The 24353-nt window shown below is 43.3% G+C and overlaps 1 protein-coding gene and 1 long non-coding RNA gene across 2 annotated transcripts in view; one reads left to right on the forward strand and one right to left on the reverse strand.

Moving 5' to 3' along the window:
• LOC109310662 overlaps window positions 1-23898 on the forward strand; it is a 73256-nt gene extending 49358 nt beyond the window's left edge. Inside the window, exons 4-6 of the long non-coding RNA XR_002101289.1 lie at window positions 15487-15565; window positions 21305-21398; window positions 22105-23898. This is a non-coding gene — a long non-coding RNA (uncharacterized LOC109310662). The remainder of the gene's footprint in view (window positions 1-15486; window positions 15566-21304; window positions 21399-22104) is intronic.
• On the reverse strand, window positions 294-20997 carry KCNG4 (potassium voltage-gated channel modifier subfamily G member 4). The gene is made up of 2 exons (XM_019535945.1): window positions 19897-20997; window positions 294-1963 (listed from the first exon to the last, which is right to left on the reverse strand). Exons 1-2 carry the CDS (start codon window positions 20641-20643, stop codon window positions 1178-1180), a joined length of 1533 nt encoding a protein of 510 aa, XP_019391490.1. The 5' UTR covers window positions 20644-20997; the 3' UTR covers window positions 294-1177.
• Window positions 23899-24353: the final 455 nt, after the last annotated feature.

Consider the following 24353-nt stretch of genomic DNA (forward strand, 5'->3'; position numbering starts at 1 on the left):
GAACATCTTGCTGGGGTCATTTGACCCCAGTACTCTTTCCTGCCATGGCAGGGGGTCGGACTAGATGATCTGCTCAGGTCCCTTCTGACCCAGAAACTATGAAACTATGAAGACCATCAAGGCCATCTAGGATATCCCATGAGGCCTCGTACATTGTTCCATCTAGATGTATGTCACCCAAAATGAGCATGAAATGAGTTATCCTCCACGATTTCCTCTAGGAAATCATCCTAATAAGCCAAGAAATAATTCTTCACAATAAATAACATACGTACCCTTTGAATATTTATTGGCTGATTCCACGTCGTTTTCATTTTGACCTTTTTTCACATGTCATGTTGCCATCCCAGTCCAATACACAGGAAAACACTGATTCCTTTTTTTTTTTAGTCACTACGCCTTTTTTATTCTCTCCTTAGCTCAAGTATATGAAAGAAAATAATCTGAAAACTTAAAACTTTATCTATCTCATCTGAAATGTTTACAGAGGGCAGGCTGAAATTGCATTTCAAGCAAACTCTCTTACAAGCACTATATAAGTCACTGACAGTAGCAGTGCAATCCTTTATTTATAGAGTTGAGCATCTGACTGCAGAATGAGCTTTAAAAGCTTTCATATACAGTACTTCACTTAAGCTTGTTAGTGCCTTAGATATAGAATGTGTATCGGCATCGCGGATTCTTCTATACGCCTGTTCATGAGCACTTTATAACTGGCAATGGTGCGTAGCCCTACAAGAATCCATTCTGGTAATTGGCTCTAGGTGTTAATTGCAAAGAACATTGGAAACTCAAAGGCAAGTGAAACAACAGGTGTTATTTATGTCAGCAAAAGCTGTTCTGCTTGTTACTCATTCAGTGTTAGGAATTCAGCAGGTTATATAACTAGTATAGGCAAAGTTGGACTTCCTTATTAGCTTTATCAATAAAAAGTGAGCAGTAGTGAAGAGTAGATATTTGTTGTTTGAATAACCCCCGACCTTAGACATCCTTAAAGCTTGCTATCTTCACAGTGGTGCGTTGCAAGACTCCATTTGGCTTGCTCAATCTGGTCTGCCCACATCGGCGAAAAGAAATTGCATTAGAAATGGCAAGTCACCCATGTTGTTGCTCTGCTTGGCTTTGCACATTACACCGATCAATTATTGTTGCCCTCCCAGAGGCTTTGCAGCCAGGCTTAGTTTCTTGTGTAACCGTACTTGACCGGGGAGGCTGGCTCCTCCAAAATCAAGCTGTCTGTCTCATTGAAGGTGTCACTTCCAGCAGAGTGATTAGGGTTTTTTATTCGGTTGAGCTGAGACTGTAGTCTTTCATGCTCTTTCCTCAGCTCTGAATAGGAATGGGAGAATGTGTGGAATATGGAAGTTGCTGGGAAAGACATTATTAGTATCCCACTGAGGATGCTACTGAGAGCCACCATCTGACCTGGGACGCTTCTTGGTACCATGTCTCCATATCCCACTGTGGTCATGGAGATGATGGCCCACCAGTATGAGGCTGGAATGCTTGTGAATTCCAGGACCTTGCCAGATTCGTTCTCAGCGAGATAGACCAGAGGGGAAAACAGCGTGACTGCTACGCACAAGAAGAGCAAAAGCAGGCCAAATTCCCGGGTGCATCTTCGAACGGTGAGCCCCAAAGTCTGCAGGCCCAAGGAGTGCCTGGCAAGGCGCATCACATACAAGATCCTCAAGGCACGTAAGACTCGTAGCACCAGTCCGACCTTTTCCAAATAGGAGTTGCTGCTCGATCTCTCGGTCTCCTCCCCTGGGTCATCATCCAGCACAATAAGAGAAACATAATAAGGTGAAATAGCCAGGAAGTCAATGATATTTAGGGGACCTTTGAAAAACTGACACTTGCTCTTCGCCTGGATGAATCGTAGGCAGAACTCCAGCGAGAACCAAGCCACACAGATGGTCTCAATGACAAAGATGTAATAGCACTTCTGAGAACATTCGCCCTAGCACAAAACAAAGAGAAGGTCAAAGAAAATGAACAGGCTGCGAGTTGACATCAGAAAACATTAGGAAGCAGAAATGTGCATCTCCTGGAGGGTATTGGTATCAGAAAAGAACAGACCCCACCAAATGGCTAATTCTAAGGCTCCTGACAGGTTTCTTTCATTGACATTAGAATGCTATTTGAATGAGTGGGGTTACTGTTATAACGAGTTATTTATTTCAGCTTTTGTTATTAATTTTAGCCTACATGGATGACATTCATCCCAGTGCAGACATCCAGCCCAAGGCCTCTGGGCCATGTAAGTCCCACTCGATCCCCTTAAAATGGAAATGAATGAGTCCAGGTACAATAGATCACATCTCCAGCTGATGCAAACTGATATAGTTCTCTTGATTTCAGGGTTAGGGTTGGGGTTAGCATCTATGCAATTTAAAGGAAATTTGCTATGTCAAAGCAAGTTGAAGCTAAGCTGTGTAATAATCGAAGTACCTCTTTTTTTTCCTTTTCTTTTTTCTCTCTCTCTGGCCTTGTATATTCAATATGCCCCTCAATATGTCTGTCTGTCCCATAGATGAGTACAGTACTGCCCAAAGGAGTGCGTTATAATGGATACTTGCTGACTTGGCTGGATGTAGTTGCTCAGAGTCAGCACTGGTGTTATGTACCATTTGTTTTTTCCAAGTTGTAATTTTTTTCTTTCCATGCAGCCTCTACTCTGCCTGCCTCTGGTCACTCCAGTGATGTGTCATGTGAATTATTCATTATTTTCAAGCATGATTTAAATATTTTGCTAACTGGGCTGAATCACAAGCACATCAGCTCCTTCACTGAGCTTCGCACATTTGTGTACCAAGTGGGAACTGTTACCAGTTAGTCTGTAAGAGCTTCGAGCAGTGTGATCACTCTGAGAGTCCGTATTTTTCAGTAAGACCCTTCAACTTTTTTGATTCCCTGCTACTTGGAAACTACAGAAAAAGGGAAGTACCTTTTTGCCAGGAATTTTAGCCATAAAGCAGCACGCTCTAAGCTGCCTCATGATTGATATCTGAAATTTTCAGGTATACCTTCAGAACTGATCCTTTTTTTTTTTTATTTCCTCCACCTTTTGTTGTATATTTAGGCTTTTTTTTTCCCCACTAGGAAGAACTTGAATAAGAACTATTTCCTGTCTTTGCAAACTGATCGATCATCTTTCCAAATGCACTATTATGTTGTTTTGAAAGAGAATAACCCAATATTTAGATAGACTAGAAAATCTCACCCTGCTTTTTATTCCTATTACATACTTATACAGGCATACTGACACATACCTTATCAGCACATTTTCCCATCTGTTTCTAATGTGCTTACAATCAACACTTCAAAAATAGCATCTGTATTTTCTAATCTACAGCCCTTTCTGGCGGAAGGAGGAAAAAAGAGTAGTATCACAGTCTCTGTCCCTGTAATTAAAGCTACGTTGCTATCCTTCCGATGCTCTCTCTTATTCTTTAGGTACTTAGCCAATTTAATGAGCGCATCTACCAAAAATGTATAAAAATTGACCTACATGCCACACAATATACTTACAGAAAACAAAAGATATATACAAGGCATTCATTAGAAACAAACAGCAAAATTCTGGCCTTAATGAAGCTGAAGGAACACTATACTTGAGTTCATATGGGAAGTTAATGGAAAAAGCATTTTAATCAAGAGAATCCATTTTTACAGGATTATGTTACACGGGTATTTTTGTATATGATGCGATATATATGTTGTTTATTCATTTCTACCCTCCATCCGTCTTGTGATCAGGAAATAACACAGCTATTTTAGGGCTCTTGGTTAGACCAGCATCCAAGTTCAGAAACAGCGAATAGTGGGAAAAGGAAAAGAACTTAAGTACCGCAGGCAATTTCAGCTCCTTGCATTGACGTTCTCGAGGGTGTTTCATATTCTGCTTATACTTCTTGCCAAGAGAGCACCGAGAATAACACATCCCAGTGGTCCTGCACTGTGTAGTGATAAAACACCAACGGATCTGAATCTCCTGTAGTGCAAGGTAGGCGAAATGCCCGTTACTGAGAGCAATGGCAGTAACGATACATCCCCGGTTTCCCCAGTGTAATGCATAGAACCGTGGAAACGATCTAATAAACAAGGTTTTAATAATAAACAAGGATGTTAAAAATTTATAACTCCAGACATAAGCATTTTGCTAATAAGGGCAAGGAAAATACCTTTCCTATGACTATATATAGGTTACTTCAGGGTTTCTTGCATCGCCTTCTTAGGCACCTGGTCCTGAACTTGCCAAGCTGTTCAAGACCCATGGCTAAGTTAGTCCATACACCTCTCCCCAACAAATACCTATGTGTAACTTCAAATTTCCCTCCACTAAATTATGATTCTTTGCAGAGTTTCTTGATGTTAAAGAACCAGTGAGTTCTTTTGTGGCATTCAGGCAATTTCTCTGCTGCATGTTTTACAATGAAGCAAGAGCACATTCCTCAAACCCCAGCACCAAAAGCCCCAGACATTGCTCTTGCCTAAGAGGAAAAAGGGCTGAGGTGGTGGTTAATGATGTGGGAAAGATTAGCTAAGAAGTGGAGAAAGAGCTCTGGCAAGTGGGACCTGCTGTTCTGAGTGGCCTGAGAAAAAGCACTGAACCCCCTTCAGGACTGAGAACAGCTTCCCTCCCACTGGCAGTTCTGCCCACTGGTTTCTGTTTGTTCAGCAGTTAGCAACTGGCAATTTCCCATGCTAACAAAATCTGTTTTGGGGGAGGAAAACTGCTGCAGGATGCTGTACGGGAAGGGGAAGACAGGTAAGGTGTGAAGTTAATCACCCTAAGCTAAATCTTGCCCTTGACTCGGATCTTACTCAAAGTACTCCTTTGTATCAGGAACCTTGGAATAGCTTTTACATTTATTCTGACCTCTTATCAGTCATGCTACTGCTTTTCAGTAAGTATAGACATATACCGAGTATACCGAGCATGAGAGATGAAGTATTCACAGGTCCACTCCTGAATATATGAACCCTCTCAAGGAATTAAGCTAACCATATCAAACTTCCACTTTTCCCCCTGAAAAAATACTACTTGTTATGCTGCAGGTAAGAAATGTGGAAAAATTATGACTGAGACTCCACTCCCTTTATGGATCATAAGAGAGTTAGAATAGCCTGAAGCCTCAGAGCAGGCATTGTAGAAGATGGCTGTAGTGTTAGCGTGTAGAAGTCCCGACGGTCCTGGGATTGTGTGTGCAGGACTGGAAACAGAAGGGGCACATGAGAGATCTGGCCACAGCACATGGTCCTGGGGAAATGCATGCAAGTCAGTGGCTGGCCCATCTACCAGCCTCCAGGTCTGGGCGAAGAAGATGCATAGCTGCAAGTATGAGAGGGTACAGCGGTGACACAAAAGTTGCCTTAACACCCCCTCCCCCATACTGGACCCACCCTTTGTGAAATAAGAGTATATGTACCTTTTTATGGACATGGTATACTATAAGAACCACAGGCTTTACTTATTATGTGTCAGTATATATTATCAAATGTAGTGACTACTATGGACATGGTTTAATTCAGTCCATGCATACCTGTAATATATAATAAAGATTGGACATAGAAGAACATATGTAGTCCTTACAGGAACGTGCGTGATGGGAGTTTGTGGGGAAGAAGGCCAAAGGTGGAGCCAGGAAAGAGTGCATCGGTGGTATTTAATGGCATTTTAAACAAAATAAGCTTTCACTCCTTGCAAATGCCTTTCTGTACCGATTACTTATAATGATCCCTTGAGAGTGCTGAAGTCTAATTAATTATCCGTACTGTGTAGTGGAAACTGTCTTGTTTCAGTTATGGGTGACAAGATTTCCTGCAAATCTTGCCCTAGAAGTAATCAATGTTTCACTATACTGGGAAAAATGAGACGTACAGAGATTAAATGAGTTATCCAAGGGCACACCAAGAGTCTGTGTGACAGTGTCCAGGAGCTATAGATCCTCTCCTTTTGTTCACGACATTGGACCACACTATCCTTGACATTTTGTTTTGGGGTAGGGAAAATACCCACAGCACAAAACTACACACATTTTACCCATTAATAAAAAAGGAAAAACATTGTTCTGATGTTAGCTCATTCATATTACCAGGAATGTGAGCGTACTTGAAACCTATAAGGGCAGAAATGAAGCTCATCATCATGCTTGTTAAGATGCATACTCCTTGAATAAGTCCAACTCTGGAATGACTGTTGCAGTTATGGGTTCATTTGGAGAATATTTCATTTTTCAGCCCGTATACCCCAGCTTCTATGTTGTTTCCTTGGTCTTGGGTGCTTAGAAATCCTGATCATCTCTAGAAGTCTTATGATGGTGTCTTTGCCTCAGTTTGATATTTTTACTCAGACCGTAAGTGGTTAAAAGGGTCACCAAGATTGCTGCACATTGCACAGTTCCCTTCACTTGTCACATCACAGCCTGGAAAACAGGAAACCTGGTCACTAGAAAATATATCTATTAGTGGTGGGATGTTCTGCCTTATTCACGCTCACTCCTTACAAAAGTTTCCACAGGTGCAGTCGGGCTGATACGTGCAGGATGTGTGCTATACAATAACTTTGCAGCTCCAGTAACATGTTTCTACTGCAGTCAGTCTCTCAGCAACTCTTGCCTGTTCAAATTGCACCAATCCAGCTACTCTGAGACTATGCCAGGTCAGTCTTGTGGATCTCAGCTCAGCAAAGGGCCTACCACCAGAGGTAGACTCCTAGTTCCTTCTAATTACCAGTAGTTCCTGTTCTTAATGAACTGTGGCTTGAGTGTTGCTTGCAAGATAAAATAAGATGAACTTCCTGGCCTAATGCCCTCTGGCTCACAGTGAAACATTAGTTAGTAGTTAATGACATCCATGGTCATAAACAAGGCCAGATCTAAGAATTATGCTGTGTTATCCCATTGAACACAAGGCATAAATCTTACCAAATGGAAATAATAATTTTTTTGCACACATAGATAATTGTCACCCTGGCCATGAAGACAGAGCAGAATTTCCTTTGGGGAAATTAAGTCGCCCATCTGACTTGATTTGCAAATAAAACATGGCTTGCTACGTTTGAATGTAGTTCTATGGCAATCCTTTATAGATGAATGGAGGAAGAAAGGCTAAGAGCTATCATCATACCTTCAAGATCAGGTTTTTACCTATTCCTGTGGTGAGCATGTTGCAGTCTGTTTGGCTGCACTGGGAGACACTGGTGTTGTGAAAACATGCTTTCTAAGACCCATTGGGTATATTTACACATGCTTTAAAGACAGCCTAAACTTAATGTGCATTTGCCTAATGCACATTAAAGCAATTTAGGCGCGTGTCTACATATTCACACCCTAAGGCGCAATAATGCGGTGTGCGGAGCAACTCGGGAATCAAGTTAGTCCCAACTCAGTCAACATACACAGTGTTAATGCGCTATAGTGCATTTATATGTGCATAAAGGTGCTTTAGTTATTTGTGCCTAAATTTGTGCCTAAATTTGATAGCTGCTTTTGCAGGTATCAAATTTAGGTGTGAATAGGCTAAAATTGACATTTTGAAGGTGCATTAAGAGTGCACACGTATAGACCTTGCCCTTAATGCACCTTAAAATGGCTAATGTGCCTTGAATTGGCATGTGTAGATGTGCCTATTGTGAATCATTACCTTCTCATTAACCAATTAACCCTCCACTGCTTAAAATTTGTCCCTAGTAGAATGTATTAACGTATAGCCTCTACCTCACTATAAAGTGCTGGGGGGGTTTTTTATAAAATGCTGAAGCAAAGGCAGAGTAAGAAAAATTCTTTGGCAGATCGCAAACCCCATATGATCTTCTTAAAATATAATCTGGGGATTCTGAACATTTAAACCTAACTCTGTCTAGACTATTAGCAGTTGAAGGTTGTGTCATACATTGTATGAAGGACATTTTCCCTAGATTTGAACTAAGGTCTCAGATTTGACCTATTGTCTCCATTCCATCCTGATTTAGACCTTCTGAATACTGTCCATTTCAACCTGCCTTTTGTAACCATGACTGGCTCAAATAGAAGTCTGTAGGAGTATGTAGGATGTTTGGACAACTTAATTATCGAGATAAAAGGCACTTGTATACTAAGGAGTTATATGCCTCAGAAATTCCACAGATCAATTATATTGAATTCTGGCACTTTTTCTGGAGAGACCTATTATCCTCCTATGTACTCTACACTTTGGGCAGGTGCATTTAATAAAGTGTGTATATAAATGGCCTCCACCTAAAAGAATAATGAAGGCATGTGGACGGGGACTTACTCTTATTTTGAAGAAAAGCCTATTTTCTCACACTCAAAGTGACTGACTTTATTTGGAGGGTCAGTGTCAGCAATCTGTGTGATACAGAAAAGCTTTTCTGTGCCATATGAATTATCTTTGGATCTCAAATACGTTGCATTCTCAAATGCAAAATCGAGCTGTTTTTGGATGTATAAGAACAGCAGATTTTTCTATATCATCTTGGCAAAATCTAACCCTGTGGAGTGTTGGGTTCTGCTGTACTGTACTTACAAGAAAGGCTAACAACATTACTGATTTAGAGTACATCAGGCACTTTAGTCACAACAGCCACGTGAAGTACATCAGTGTTGTTTCCATTTTACAGATGGGGAAAGTAACTCGATCGTTACTGCAGAGTGAGTCCATGGCTGATCGAGCCCTGAACCCAAACCTCCTGGCAACCACACCCTCGGTGTTAGATGTCTGATCAGCTGCCCTCAAATAGATCCTTGCTTGGTTCCATAGTCAGCTGAAAAACAGAAGAGACAGGATTCCTGAGTCTGTCCTGCATGCTCCTACTCACATCACACAAGCTTTGAATTAGCACCGTACAAATTATGGGAGAACTTTGAGTTTGATTCCTCCTAGTAGCCTGAATTCAAATTCATCTCGACATGCCTGGGGGCCTCCTTGTGTGGAGGTCTGGGCCTGGCTTTGCAGCTTGCACTGTTGTAGATGGGCCACAAGAACATGGTTGTTGCAAGCGAACAGGACAGCATAGCTATACGGGTGATCCAAGGTCACAACTCAAGCATCTTCTGGTGCATGCCAGATTTTGCTTGGCAGATTCAAAGGCAGCCAGTTACTGCCCAAATCCTTCCCTCAGCTCTATGCACAGTTGTATGGATTGCGGCCAGCGTCCACTGAAATACCAACAGATGGGAACAGACTGCATTGTTGCTGTAGGCTATTAAGGAAGAACAGAACCTGCCTTCTGCCTGCTTGCACAGCTGATCACTACCCAGCAGTGTATGTGGTGGCTTATCCTAACATGATTGCTCTTGTTTTCATTTGCACAGCCCTTTGGTCGACTCATGGAAACTAGGCAGCCCTGCACATGTTGACGTGAAACCCCTCTTGGGAATTTCCACTTCCTTTCTGCAGGTAACTTGTCTTCTAGGCAAGACTGCATCGTGCTGCATCCCCTCTGCAGCGATGAGTCCCAACTCAGGCTGCAACTTGACAGCAGAGAATTGACTTGGTGGAGAGGCAGTCCCCAAGGGGAGTGAGCGAGAGGCATCTTGTCCAGCTGCCCTAAATGAATGAAAGAGTTGTGCTGAGTTTGGGGAGGCTGTGGCTTGCTCTGCTAGCTCTCCACAAACATAAGGAACAGCAGCAGGTCATAAATGGCTCCCTGAAGGCTCCTCTGACCTTGTTGTGGGACACTAAGCAGGGCTTGGGATCTTTTAATTGAAACCTTTTAACTGAAAAATTTGGTGAGTGAGTGCACAAGTCTGCCCCAAGAGGGAATCCAATCCCTCTGCCGCAGGTAGTGCTGAATCACTACGGTGCCTGCATTGCTGCTTTACCTGAATAATTAAATCATGCTCTGCTGAATCAAATGACACTCGGGAAGAATGTGAAAACTCCCTATTATGGATCACTCGGACACTTGGATTTATGGTTACAGAGCTGATGCAATAAAATGAAAAGGTTTACAGCCTGCGGAGAGAGCCTTTGTCCTGATTTGCTGAAGGACTAGCTGTTAAAGCAGCATAGTGTGTGTACTCGCATCACACAATGATTTGCCACCTCAGTCTGGGGGAGGAAAAAACCCCTGAACTTACATAAACCATTGCTAAAACTACTGCCGCTGAGGAACATAAATGAATGCCGGGTTTGCATTAGCAGGGGCTTTAGCGAATAAATAAAGAGATTACAGTTTCTAAATCTGCATGCAATATGCTGGCCTTTTTATTGGGAAAGCAAGTTTTAAAGATAAAAAAGGTAATTTTATCATCTTGGGGCCAGATTCTGCAAATGCTTTTAGCCAGAGCCCTTACTAATGTGAGCAACAACAGCATGAATTTGAATAAGTGGTGGCACTTTACACCAGCTCTGGATCTGGGCTGGGAGCTGCGATAAAACAACTGTCCCTTCTGAAGGAGAAAGATAAACTTAGTGGAAGCCTCTTTGTTACTGTAAGAAACCATATAATTGTATGAATAGGGCATTTGACTGGGATTCAAGAAATACCTAGGCTATTCTAAGCCTTGCTACTGAACTTTGATGTGTCCTTGGGCAAGTTATTTTTCCCCCACTGTGTCTCGTTCTACCTCTTCTATATTTTAAATGTTTCTACATTTTGCCCTTCTCTGGACAGGGACTGCCACTTTTTATATGTCTGTGTAGTACACAATATGGAGTGTGTGGAGAGTGTGTGGAGTGTGTATGGAGTGTGTCCAGATGAGCGTGCATGTGCATTTCCCTGGGAACAAATAGCAGTGGCATTTAGTTGTGCAGCTGCTACTTGTCCCTGGGGAATGCCCCATGGCAAATTGCCCCAGGTAGGGTATAGTGGAGGCTAGGGCTAGCACCTGGGGCTGTAGCAGCAGTGATCCATGCATGCGGAGCCTGGCCGGCAGCCAGAGTACAGCTCTAGATGGCCTGCTCCAGTTTTGGGTGGCTTATGTTGCAGCCACATGCATCACCCTGCTTTTTATTTAACCATTTTTTTAAGATCCCGGGATTTCCCAGTATTTAATTTTGGCTCTGCACTGCAAATATCCAGCATAAAGAACTTTTTAATTGTGCCAAATGTGCTTTGCAGCCCTCAGAAGCCTTTGAAGTGATGCAAAGCACATGTGTGTGCTCATCTGGATGCACACCCATCCATGTGCCGCTGCAATTTGTCCCCAGGGAAACGTAAGTGTGCATTTTTCTGGACGTGCCTCTGATGAAGAAACATGGATGAGTCTTCTGGGTACTATTGTAGTGCAAAATAATAATAGTAGAAGAGGAAACTTAAAATCTGTGCATAGTTTATGGTACTTCCTAGCCTTCCTCCAGACTGGGTAATTTATCTTTTGTGTGCTTGAGCTAGGTCAAAATATCTTTAGTGGTGAAAATCCAGATTTATATCTCACAAGTCTAAAAATGAACTGAAGACCCACCAAAGCGATATATGGGTCTGGAAAAGGGATTCACAAGTATAAGATGAAGAAGGACAGAGTGAGTTCATTATAGATGAACAGATGACAGATGTCATCTATTCATTACAGTGAAGATGGGCAGAGAAGGTACTGACCGAGTGTGCCAATGTGTCCATCATCCCAATGGAGTTAGACATTACACAGTTGTTTCTGAACTTCCTGGCTAAGTACAAACAGTCAAAAAGCCCGAGGCTGAATCAGTTCAGTCTTTGCAGTTTAGTCTAAACTATAGAGAAACAACTGGACAGACATTCACTTTTGATTCAAGAAATGCAGCCACATACCTGTAGTGGCTTAGGCCAGAAGCTGGGGAGGCACTAGACCACAGCTCTCTGGCACATAGCCAGCATGGGCTGTGTGTTCACTTTATCGTTCTGCTTCCCTCAAGGTCTCTGCAATCTGCAGTCCAAACTCACAGCAGCAGGACGCTGCAGGGTTGCTCATCACTTCCTCTTCCTGCTTCCAGGTGCCTCTGGGATTTGTAGTCCGCAGTTGGAGCAAGCAATACATTTTTAGCAGGGCAGGGCAGCTCTGTACTCAGGGGATGGCAAGTTTAACCCCTTTCCCTGGCCCCAGACCTCAGCTGGGGTTTGCCTGAGAGGAGGCAGTCCCTGCCCCCTCCCCCCACAACCCTTCTCTGCTGAAGCAGACGACAGCACAGCCCAGCACAGCTCAGGGCTGGAAAGCATGCTGGGAGACTGATTTAACTTTTGAACCAGGAATGGGTCTGGGACAGAAGGTCCAGAAACCAATTTGACCCAAATCAGTTAAGTCTGATACTACATTCAATCAGGTTGATCTTAAGCCAGTTTCACCCATTTTGAAACTGGTTTATGTGCACCGAAAGTTTGTTCTGTTACAGGTTTAAACCAGTTTCTGATGACTTAAACTGGTTTATGTGTAACTTCTGTCCCTAGCCCCTGAGTCTAACTCCGGTGATTAAAGTGAATATCTCTGACAACCTCAAAGGGAGGGGAGGAGGGAAAGGTTTGTCCTTTGGTAACACACGTGTCAGAGCATGGGACAGACCACAGACCTGGAATGGATCAGATACCCACCCCAGAGCCTGAGACCCCAGTGTGTATCCCTCCACAGCAGAGAGTAGGAAACCAGGACTTAAATGCTGTTGGAAAACTTCCCGAGCCAGACTTACACTAAAGCAGCCAGTACTGCCCAATTTGTTCCTCCTGAACACTGGTCTGACACATTTGCAGCCTGCTTTTCGAAGTCACTGAAAACCCTGCACCATTCACATAGTCACCGTCATGAAGCATTCAACCTTTCAGAATAAAATCATTCTCCTTGCAGGCTTCTGGAAACTGAACACTTCTGAAAACTGGCATTTCTTTTGGGTGCTTAAAAGGGAGCAGAACACTTCTAAAAACCTGTACGCGGATGGCCAACACTGTCAGGCGTCCATTCACGCTGAATGTCTGCTCTTCTTTGGTGCACAGGCAAAGAGTGGAGTTAACAGAAGCCTCCAGTGAAGTTAGGAGCAGGACTTGGATGAAAATTTACATTTTCAGGTGCTGGGATTAGTTATCAGTGAGAGCTATTACTAATAATCAGAAGGCTGATTAATTAGGGTTTCATCAGTTAGAAAGACCAGCTCTAGAGGAATGACCATTTGCCCTTCCTGTAGCGTTAGGCAAACTTCAGAACAAAATCATGCTCCAGGCAACTTCACAGCCTTTGTTTTCCTTTGCTCTATCTTTTCTTCTTTCTTGAGTATTTTTTACTGCATTATCTTGCATAGATTTTATGAATTCAAGCAGTTCTGATCTATGATGTGAATAAGTGATTTGCATACTATTATGTCATGTTTTATGGGTGTTTCAGTAAAACATATATTCATGTTTTAACACGCTATATATAGTATTTTCACTCTAGACTACAATGGGTATAGTACTTCACGACTGTTATAGATGACAGTGCTAAGGATTTAGGAGAATCTGTGACCACAGTAATCCCTCTGATAAGAATTTGCAGAATGATATATACTGAACATCTAAACAATACTATTGTATATATTATTTGTGTCCCATATAGTATATGCAGTGGGCACATCTACACGAGATGCCACATTGGTGTAGCGTGAGTGGGCATGAACCGTGATGGCAACACTGCTGTGCAGTAGCAAAAAACTACTGCACAGTAGCTCGTTGCTACTGCACAGTAGGGTAAGAAACAACCCCCATGCACCACCGGGACTGCACAGTAACCTTGACTACTGCATAGTCATTTAGTACTTGCTAAAGCTAAAGTGCTTGTTAAGGCAAGTACAAAATGAATGCACAGTAGCAACTGCGCAGTCAGGTGCATGTGTAGATGCACCCAGTATGTAGTATATAAACTGTCCCATACACTTAATAAGTATTATAATGATTTCAAAAACTTCTTAAACACACAAATCTGTATGCCCATTTTAAAATTTGTACATATTTGTAAAAAGAAGTGTAGAGATTTTCAGTTCACTGTAGGACTGATGAAAGATGCTGAGCCAAACAGATGTGATTTTTCCCATTGTAGTTGTCAGGAGTTATTTAGGGATTGGTATTTAAAATGCACATATTCATTTTGGGCCTATTTTATATACATACAGACTCCACAGCAGAGAGTCAGCTGGCCAGTTATGTATCAAAGCACCTACATGCATATGCTTGGTGAAATGGTCTTTCGATGCTTAACTTTATTAGATCCCTTCATAGTATCTGATGCAGTAGATTGTGGCCTATGAAAGCTCATCTATCTTTGAACCAGTTAGTCTCTAAGGTGCTACCCTGCCTTGCATTCTGCTTTGGGTTTTTTTAAACATCCCATTTATAATCACAACTGCTCAAATCAGACAGAAGATTGTGACTTTGCTTTCAAGTGTCATGTCCTTTTGTTGAAATCTTTGCAGTTGATTGTGGAACCGAGTGTTTTATTCTTTTCTGTAATATGTTCTTTACACATCAAGGTCAGCATGTCAAAGCCCCTTTGAAACTTTGGGTTAGATTCGGATATCCCTATTCCTTCCAAACAGCGCATTACTCCAGTAACAACCCCCACAGAACTCCTCAGAGAATAAGGTTCTGCTCAGCAGAATAATTTGGTCTGAAGTAATTGGCTGGAAAGTTGTCCTTTGGGGTTTTTGTTTTTTTTGGATCAATATTCAGACACTGTGTTATTCAAAATGTCTAAAAAAGGAAATAAACAATCTCTGTCAAAATCTGGCCGTCACATCCAATTTAATCCAGGTGGTTGCTCATACCAGCTGGCCAGATTACACATTGATGGGAGGTCCTATCTTTCCAGTACATAAAGTCACCAAAACTGCCCTTACATTAGGTGCATCTACACGAAACACTAACTGCACACTAGCTTAATAACACTGCACAGTAGTGTGCTGGGCAAAACCGTGCTAATACGTTACAGCATAGTAGCATTAGGCTACTGCGCAGTTAGTGTCTGAAAAAACCCGTGTGCTGGTGCTACTATGTAGTGGCACCGATTACTGTACATTGATTTAGTACTTGGTTATCCAAGGACTAACTTAATGCTCAGTAACTACAGTGCATTAATGAATGTGTAGACACACCCAGTGTTGCTTTCTATATGGGTTATCACCTTCATTTTCTCTATGGTCTCAACTTCATCCTGTAATGTGGTCATTTAATTCTGTTCCCAGAGGACTGGCTATAAAGACATGGTGCATCCTGGAGCATTATGTTGCAATATCTTTGCACTTGGTATAATGTCCTTAAAAATCCAGGGAATATCTCTGAACTGCTTCAGTGTCAATAGGTACAGAACTTGGGTAGTCAGAAAACTTAAATACTGGTGTTACCAACACCGGCTCTACAAATACAGCTTGTTGGATTTAAGGTCATTCAAAAGTACGGCTGGAAGGGATCTCATGAGGTCCTCTTGTCTAGTCCAACCTCCTGCTCAAGGCAGGATTATCCCACACTAAACTGTTCTCGTTTGCCTTCCCAATAAGGCCAATAACAGGTCTTTTCACCTGCTCAAAACACTTTCTTTTCTTCTGCAGTTTCCTCAAGACTCCAAGTTAACTTTGAGTTACACTGAAATGTCTTACAGCACTGACAGCAAGCCTACCAAAATCACAAGTAAGGGCTGCCAAAAGCAAGGGATTTTAAATTCTTGGGTTTTTATAAGATGATTGATTCTGATTTCTTATTATTTGCTTTTCTTGAACTCTCTGGAAAACCAGTTTTTGTCTGGGAGACTGATTCTCAGTCACTGTAAATTATCAGACTTCTATGAGAACCAATGGCTCAGAGACAGTTTGCATCAGTTCATGATCTGCCTCTAATTGGATCGTGTCTTTTTTTTAGCTGGCTTGAGGGAGACCCATACCTTGATCTGTGCACCCAAATTGCTTAACTTGTAGGGGCTATTACATTTTGCAAGTGCATAAATGACAGTCCTACCTACAAATACATGTTTGTGTACCTAAGATTTGGGTGCCTTTTCCATGACAGAACACCCATGATTTGGCTATTGCTTTCACATGAGCTAGGGACAGAAATTACATACAAACCAGGATAAGTGATTGGAAACTGGTTCAAATCTGTAACACAATAGGGATTCAATGCACATAAACCACTTTCAAAGTGGCTGAAATGGGTGTAAGATAAACCTGGATGGATGTAGTATCAGACTTAACAGATTTAGGTTAAATTGATTTATTGAATTTCTGTCCCAGATTCCCACGTTAATTCAGTGTCCCAGCATCTCAGGGTGCTTTGCACTTCCCTGTACTACTCTCCCCCACCTCTCTTCCCCTTGCAGAGTGGGTGGGCTAGCCTTGGCCCAAGCTGTCTGGTCCAATGGAGCAGGGAGGTGTGCTCTAGCACTCCCCAGCTTCTGGCCTGGGCCACAGGAGGCATGTGGCTGCCTTTCCAGAATCAAAAGTGAATGTCTGTTCACTTGCTTGTCGGTTCAGTCTATGCAGCTTAGAATAACTTGCAAAGACTGAATCAATTCAGCCCCTTTCTTTTTGAGTGTTTGTACTTAGCAAAATTGTCTAATCTGTCATGAAACCGGTTTATACTCTTCTTCTGATTGTAAGTTTAGGATCAATGTTGACACCCACCACCTTGGTGGACACCCCATGGACTGATCCAGAGACCCCGTGCGGTATAAGTCTCACTCAAACAGTAGAGGCACAGTTCTATCTTCTGTAGCTATAATTATTCTCTGCAGTCTTGGACCAAATGCATACCCTCCCCACCTGCTTTATTTTACTTTCAGCTGTAGTTGTACCTTTAAGACCTCTCCTCTCTGGTCTGTGCCCATGCCTGGAGAGATGCTTGCCTGCCTGCCTGCCTTCCTCCTCTCTTGTTGCTATGGAAACCGGGTTTCCCCGATGCTGATGCTCCTAATTCATTTTCTGCCATAGCTTTCACTTCCCCTTCTGCCTGCTCTTCTGCCTGCCAGAGCAATCAGGGCTTCATTGCTACAGCCACAAAGGCAAACGACTCTGTTGCCTGCAGGGGTGGGACGGCTGATCCTTCAGACTGAAGCGGATTCAATTTGTACGGGTTTCCCTCCTCCGCTTGCTTTCATCCTCCTCTTGGAGCTGGTATCCGGCCAGTTCCGATGCCCAGAATGTGCCGGGATGGTGAGAGAACGGAGCCTGGAGGGGTGCACGAGTCCACCGAGGTAAAGCTTTTTTTTTTTTAATTTGTGTCTTGAATGTGATAGCCCCTGCTTTCTTCATTAGTGGCCCTGGAGAGTTAGTCCTTTTCTCAGGAAACCTGCGCAGAAGCGGGACCCAAGGAATCTCCCGAAGCCCTCCGACTGCGGGAGTTCAGAATTCGAATGCTGCCACCGCAGAAAACCTGCATGGCAGCCTTGTGCTTGAGCAGGCATTGGAGAGAAACAGAGCACGTGACCTTTGTGTTCAGCCCCAAAAGCCAACGTTTCAGATACCGATTGCTTGTCTTGAGCAGCCACCCCAGGCCTAGGCTCTGTTGCAGAGACGGTTGGGGGAAGAATGATGAATAGAAGAACGAGGAAGGTTACAGGTTGTAGGCTGCAGCCTTTTTTAAAACTGAAATCCACACTAGGAGTTACTTGCCTCGCTCTAGCTGCAGTACTGCTCTTAGGTGCCCAGAAAGGGGAATTTAGGTTTGGCGGCTCCTGATTTTAATCAGATGCATTGACAGGCTTAGCATTCACATCTGGGAAATGCTTCCTAGTTCATGTGGTCTACCTTTCTGCAAGCCACACTCCTGAAAGCAAACTCTCTTGTGCTCTGCTAAGCCTGGTTTGAAATGGCTTGAACAATAGGATTTTTGCCACTTTGTTTTGCATCTGGAACACTGTTCCACCGGATTAGAGACTTTTGTATTATGTAACATTTCCTGATATCAAGACTCATTTTATCCTTTGCCCAGTTTCTTTCCAGTCCCCCGCCTCCCCAGCACACACCCTCGGCAGATTGCCTCTGAACTGCTGCAGCAGTTCACATCATCATCCTTGGTTACACTTTCAACTTGCTTCAAGTAATTTTACAAATAAAAATCTCTATTGATTCACAAAACCTCCATACCCTTCAATACCGTTCTATGGGATAGAACATTTTGATGGCAATAAGATTACTGCAAAGCCAGTTGCAGCTATAACCCTGTGCTAAAAGTGCGCGCCTTTTGGAGAGGGATTTAATTTTAAAAAAAGAGAGAGCGAGCATTAATCAGATCTAGCTGAGATGTACTACCCCCACTGTGTGCTGACCTTTCCTTTTAAAATCCATTATAAAATCATTCCTTTAGTGTCTTGAGCTTTAGATGAAATACAGCAAGGCAGTTTTAGAAACAAACTTAGAAGGGAGCGGTATTTCCTAGAGAAGTTTTCATACTCTTTTGGCTTATAACTATAAGAAGGATGCTCTGTATTTATAACTCTTCCTTAGAAGCAGGGAAGTGTCTTAACAGTTTTTACTTGAAAACAGATTGTCTTGTGGGTTAGCTACTAGAGATCCCAGCATATCACTGAAGGGCTACAATCTTTTTATGCAAATATAAGTAGAAATCCAGGAGGCTAAACTGAATGGGGTATGCTAGCTTTAAATTCCAGCTTCTTGTGCAATCCTTCATTTTATTGAAAGACATCAAATGTTATGGCATATCTTCAATGGGAACATGTTCTGCACTTGTCTGAATTACTACTCAGGCAATAAAGCACGTAGAAATTTCAGTGTTGCATGCATCACATTGGGCAGTAAATGTGCAAATGGTCTTATTAGGCAATTGAGAGTAAAGTGATGAGAATCTTATCATGTAATAGCACTAATGAGCAAAATGATTAGGGTTGGTTTAACTGTGTAGCCTTTTCAGTATTTTCAAAGGTGTATAGTTATTTAAAAGAAAGAGCTATAGAGTGCAGGTTAGGGAAGGATCCAGTGTTCATTTGGTCATTTTGGATGGTATTATACCTAAAAGTTCATTAAAGTACTAACTCCCTTTTTCTTATTAGAATGACAGATATTTAAAAATCCTGGAAGTAGCTGGATCCCAGGGAACAGTGTTTTAAGGAAAGATTCCATGTGTGATATAAGTTTCATTTATTTGCCCTGAGTTTCTAGCAGGAGATCTGTGTGGCGAAGGCTTGTCTGTGTTTAAGGAGTTAAATTTTCAGCCCCCCCTTCAGCAATGCCCCTGCAAATTTTCTGTGCATACAAATGCAGGGAGCAAAACTTGGGCACTTGCTTTGGAGGCAAGCTTTGGAGTTCTACTTCCATCACAATAGATTGCCGGTATCTCGCTTTATTTTAATATCTTTATGCAAATATTGCAGTAACCTCCCCCTGTCTTTTATTTGTTCTGTGAAAATGACTTTAAGAACTATTTCAGTCTCCTAAATTCAAACCACATCAGAGTCCATCTAGTTATCAAACCAGAATACAATGTGAACTTTTTAGCAAAGGAAGTTGGCAGGAAAAATAACTTCTTTTGCTGACATAGTCTTTCAAAGAATTACTGATAACTAGAGGGCTCTTTGGGTAAGGCACAGACAGCTGAGGATGAAACTGCTGTGACTGAGTGTGCGATCCTCAGTGCTAGCACCAAACACAATAACTCTTGCTCACCCCTTTTTACTAAGCGGGGAAAAGAAATGCTGTAGGGTAATGCTTCCCCACGTATTTCATTTTCAGAGACTTTTCTGTGTCCCTGGCTAGTAATCGATAGCAAACTTAGTTTCAATTATTAGTGCTTCACTAGCTTTGAAAGAGATAAAAGTCAGTTTAAGTAATTGCTTCCGTTCTGTAAAACAGATAGCATTAGATCCCGTTTCCCTGAGGATCCTTGGTGAGGATGCCGTATCTTTCCTGCCATGCATGTCTAACAATGACAGGTTTGCATCTCATAACGCTAGAGCAAGGTTACGGAGGGCTTTAATCCTAGTTAAAAAAAAAAAAAAAAGACCGACTTACCCTGTCTTCCTCAGCTCTTAAGTCCGGCATTGTGCTAACACAAAGGCTTATGGCTGTGGTGGCCACGAAGAGAATGGAGAGACAAGCAAAGACTTTGCCTGGGAGTCCGGATTGAGGGTTTTCTACCATGTCCCTGAGTCTGTTCATGAACTCTCCGCATTTGGTCTTTTCATCCAAGACACATGCAGTATCCTGGCTCCTTTGCATGTCCTCCTTGCGCATCTCTGCCAGCTCCTGCAGTTTCTGAAACAGCTTTCGGAAGCAGCAGTTCTCCAGGTTGGACTCTTCAATCCCCCAGTACCTCAGCTCCTCCTGGAATGACAAAGCACACATGTCTCGCAAGAGCATCAGCTTCCCCGCTGCCAGGAAGCTGACAATCATCCCGAAAGCGCTGGGGTTCCTATCGAAGAAGAACTCTTGGGTGTCTTCATCGTAATCGTCGCAGAGCTGAATAATTTCCTCGTAACTGCTGCAAAACTTTAGCTTGCGCAGCCGGGTGAGTGGGAATTCATCCAACGTGCTCCAAGGTAACAGGTACTTGATGCCTCCAACATTGATCATGATTTCCCTCTTCAGATCGACTTTACAGAGCTGATCCGAGTGGTAAATCCTCCTGGCTCTTTGGTAATGGACCCCTTTGACAGACGGGGTCTCAACAGAGACAGGAAAGAAACGGTTCAGGGAACTACAAGAAGTGTAGCTAATGTTGCTATAGTCTTGATCGCTGCCTCCTGAGAGAATAGGCATCTCTGAGAGTTCTCACTGGGACGTTCAAAACGGCATCAGGCTGGGGTTAGCTGTCACCCGAAAGATGGAGAAGGAAGGAAGAAAAAATAGTAAAGGTTATAATGGTAGAAACGGCATCACAGATGACTTCCCTACAACACAAAGTGTGTGTGCGTGGAAAAGTCATCTCTGTGCCTCTGCCTGAAATCTGCCTGTGAATGCAGTTTGCTTTCCAGTCTCATTGGTTGTCTGGCAGCACACACTTACACACACGCGCGCACGCACACACAGAGGAAAAAACAACAAGCCTTGTTCATAATTATTGCTCAGCAATGGCTGATTGAAAGATGGGGTGTGAGCAGAGCAGGCTATTGGTTTTAGAGCACACCTTGGTCATTAGCCTACCTTTTGAATTTGCTAGCACTGGCGGGCTGCTTGCCTCTGTGGCTTCTCTGAAATGCACATCAGCTTCAAAAAGCTGTGCAATCCTTATTGAAGTTTTGGGGGCAGTTATCAGTCAGCAGCTGGATGCTCAGTTCTGAATTGCTTTAACTTAGAAGCTCTCAGAGTGAAATGCCTCCTTCCTCCCTACACTCTTTCCTGACAATACTTCTTCAGGGTGCTGCAAGGAGTAACTAAGTCAAGTGCTAAAAAAATCGTGTGTTCTTATTAACCCACCCAGATACCACTGCACATTACTGAGAGGACACTGGAAGCCAAAGCGACCCAGAGAACCAAGTCTTCTCCCGGGCAGTGGCCTGAGCACAGACTTCTTGGTAAAGAACAGACCCTTCTCTTTGCCCATCAACTGTGCCGATGCTTCACGGCTCCTCTCCAGCATAAAAATCCCAAAGCAACTTCCGCAAAGTTACTCACCACCTTGATGCTGGCTGCTCCCAGGTGCCTGGCTTCCCCGCCAGTGGAGAATGCATGCTGCAAACTGATCGACTCTCCTCTGAGTTACTAGCCAGCAGAGAGACCTGGGGATATTTACTGTATTGATCACATGAAAAATTAGTAGTGCACTCTGCAAAGCTCATGCTCCTCTCTCTCTCTTTCTTTCCCTCTTGAAGAGAGGCAGAGTGGTCCTGTGTATCCTTTGCAAAACAGGGACCTTCCCTTGCTATCAGAGGCTCAGGAGGCAGCTCCTGTCCTGGGCTCCTGGGGCTTCCTGGTGAACTGAATGGAGAGAGCTGGTGGAGCCTGCCCTCTGCCTCTCCTCTGCTTCCCTTGGGGACTGACAGTGAAGTCCTGAAAGAGGAGGGGAGTGGAGGGGGAAGGGCTTAGAACTAATCTCTCCAGCATCCATCCATCCATCCAGCAGGCAGCAGTCAGATGCAGCAACTCGGTAGCAGCCTCAGGGGAAAGGATAGTCCCGTCCGATCAGGTTTAATAATAAATACATTGTGGCAAAGCTCATTAGCAAAATGCTCCCTGTCCCCATTAATGCTTTTAATCATCGCATCATTGTTTGCCTTGCAGAGACCAGCCGATTTTTCTCAGGACAGCACGGGCCATCTTCAGCAGGCAGGACTCGCTCCTAAATCCTCTTGGCGAAGCGGTACGTTCAGGAGCCCTAGAAGTTGCTGGGGAGATGGGTTCTGCCACCAGCCAAATTTTTGGGAGAGGACTTTCTTCTGCCGGAGGGGAGGGTCTCTGAGCCTCCTGCCTGGAGGGGATATTTCCCATATAACTACTGAAATGTATCCTCCTGGCTTTGGGGAGTCTGGGACCTTCTCTGCTCTGCCTCACACAGGCAGGAGCTTTGGAAAGAGTATCCTCTCCCTCTCCATATGTGGCCCAGGAGGGGATTGGCCATGCCTGGTGGTTGACATGCTGAGATCTTTGGGTGGCTGCTTGCAGGGCATCCATCAGCATGGAGATCACAGATTCAAGCAGTGTCCTGAGCAGCTGACAGGCAGATCCCAAAGGGTAGAAACCCATGCTCATATTGTTGCCTACATCAGACCTTGGGGGGTCTCTTTGTACCTGGATAGGCTGAAGCTAAATAACTCAGATCCAGACCTAAAATATTCAGATCCCATTGCAAAAATTAGGACCGTTTGCAACAGGGCTCACTGAGTGGATTTCATTGGAACCAGGACTTTATTCCAGTTATCTCTCTGAGATGCATGGCCATAGACTGTGCACCACTTCCACACCCAGGGCTAAATCCTGTCCCACCTACTATGGGTCTAGGTGGTACTTAAGCATGTAAGCATCTAAGTGCAATCCTACACAAGACCCTTTTGAACAGTGGTAAGAAAGGTACCTTCAGTCCTTCATGCACCAGTAGGTGAGTTCCTGCTGCTTTTTTTGTGACCTAATCTTACGGCAAAGATGGAGGCATGTGACAAAGGAAGACATGGTAAGTCCTTTACAGGCAGAGCAGAACGGGGTTGTACTCAGGCACTCAAACTACGTGCCAGTTATATGCCTACCTGAACCATGCTGTAAGGAGAAATAAGCTACTGATGAACTGCAAAACCTATGAATCTGGGTGGCACAGCTATGTATTAGCAGGCAGCATTAGCAGCAACACTATGGTACAATTCAGGACAGGAAGCCTTCTGGTGTAACCTGGAAATTAAGTGCCTCTCCCTTGGTCCAGAATGGTTCGCAGAAGATTCACTACTTATCAAGCTCCCACACACAGGTGCTAATTATGCCATCTCCTGAGAAGCCCAGATAGATGCCTTCAGGCAACTGAGTCTTGAGAGTGTAGCTCAAAATCACTTGAAATCCCATCCCTTTAATACAGGTAGCTTTTTACACTTCTGATCGGTTGTTCCCATGGACTTTTATGCAAAGAAGCAGCAAACCTGCTCTCATTAACTGTGAATAAATTATCTTTTTAAAGGGCAAAACAATTACTGTTTCTGCCTTACCCCTCAAAACCCTTGTCTCGGGTATTTCAAGGTAGCATTTCTGAGGCTAATCGAAACAAGGCCTGCAGCAATGAATAAACAGTATCATCGAAAGAACAGCCCTGATTTTATCAGCTTTTTTAAAACTAAAAATGCATATTTTGGGGTTAAATATGTCACCCTGAAAATATGCATCTTATTTATTTTGCATTAGTCACCTCAGTTGAACCAGTGCCCCACAACTCTAGAAGATGACTCAGGAAAATGTAATAAAAGTCCCTGCCCAGAAAAGGGCACAGTCTGCATAGACGAGATGGGGAGTGGGTGGAGGGTATTATCCCCAGTTCATAAAGTTAGGGCTTTATGATCCCCAGTTCATAAAGGAGACATAGGGTGCATCTACACGAGATGTTCAGTAGCCTAATAACTGCTCAGTAGCTTAATAACACTGGGCAGTAGCATGCCAGACAAAAACTATGCTAATATGCTATCGTACAGTAGCATTAGGCTACTGAGCAGTTAGCATCTGCAAAAGCCTGTGTGCCAGCACTACTGCGTAGTGGCAACCATCACTGCACATTGATTTAGTACTTGCTTATTCAAGTACTAAACTTAATGTGCAGTAACTATGGCACATTAATGAATGCGTGACAAAAATCAGGATTGACCCTGTATATCCGAGAGTCCCAGGGTGCTGCCTAAACTGCAAGACCTGGCTTCTGCTCTCTTTATGCTGTTTCTCCCAGGTTTTCTCCCCTGATGCTGCTTCTGCACTAATCACTGCGTCCTCTCCATCAAATGCATCAGTCTCGGAGGCTCCCTCCGTACCGCATACTGCAGCGCAGTGGAGAGCAACCCCAGATA

This window comes from Crocodylus porosus, unplaced genomic scaffold (genome assembly GCF_001723895.1).
Source record: "Crocodylus porosus isolate Cpor-Errol unplaced genomic scaffold, CroPor_comp1, whole genome shotgun sequence".
NCBI lineage: Eukaryota > Metazoa > Chordata > Crocodylia > Crocodylidae > Crocodylus > Crocodylus porosus.

Excerpts from the sequence above, each read along its gene's own strand:
- KCNG4 (XM_019535945.1), bottom strand. The coding sequence starts at position 20,643 with ATGCCTATTCTCTCAGGAGGCAGCGATCAAGACTATAGCAACATTAGC. Across the intron at positions 1,964-19,896 it reads TAAGAGCTGAGGAAGACAGG|GGCGAATGTTCTCAGAAGTG; the intron begins GTAAGTCGGTCT and ends GTTTTGTGCTAG.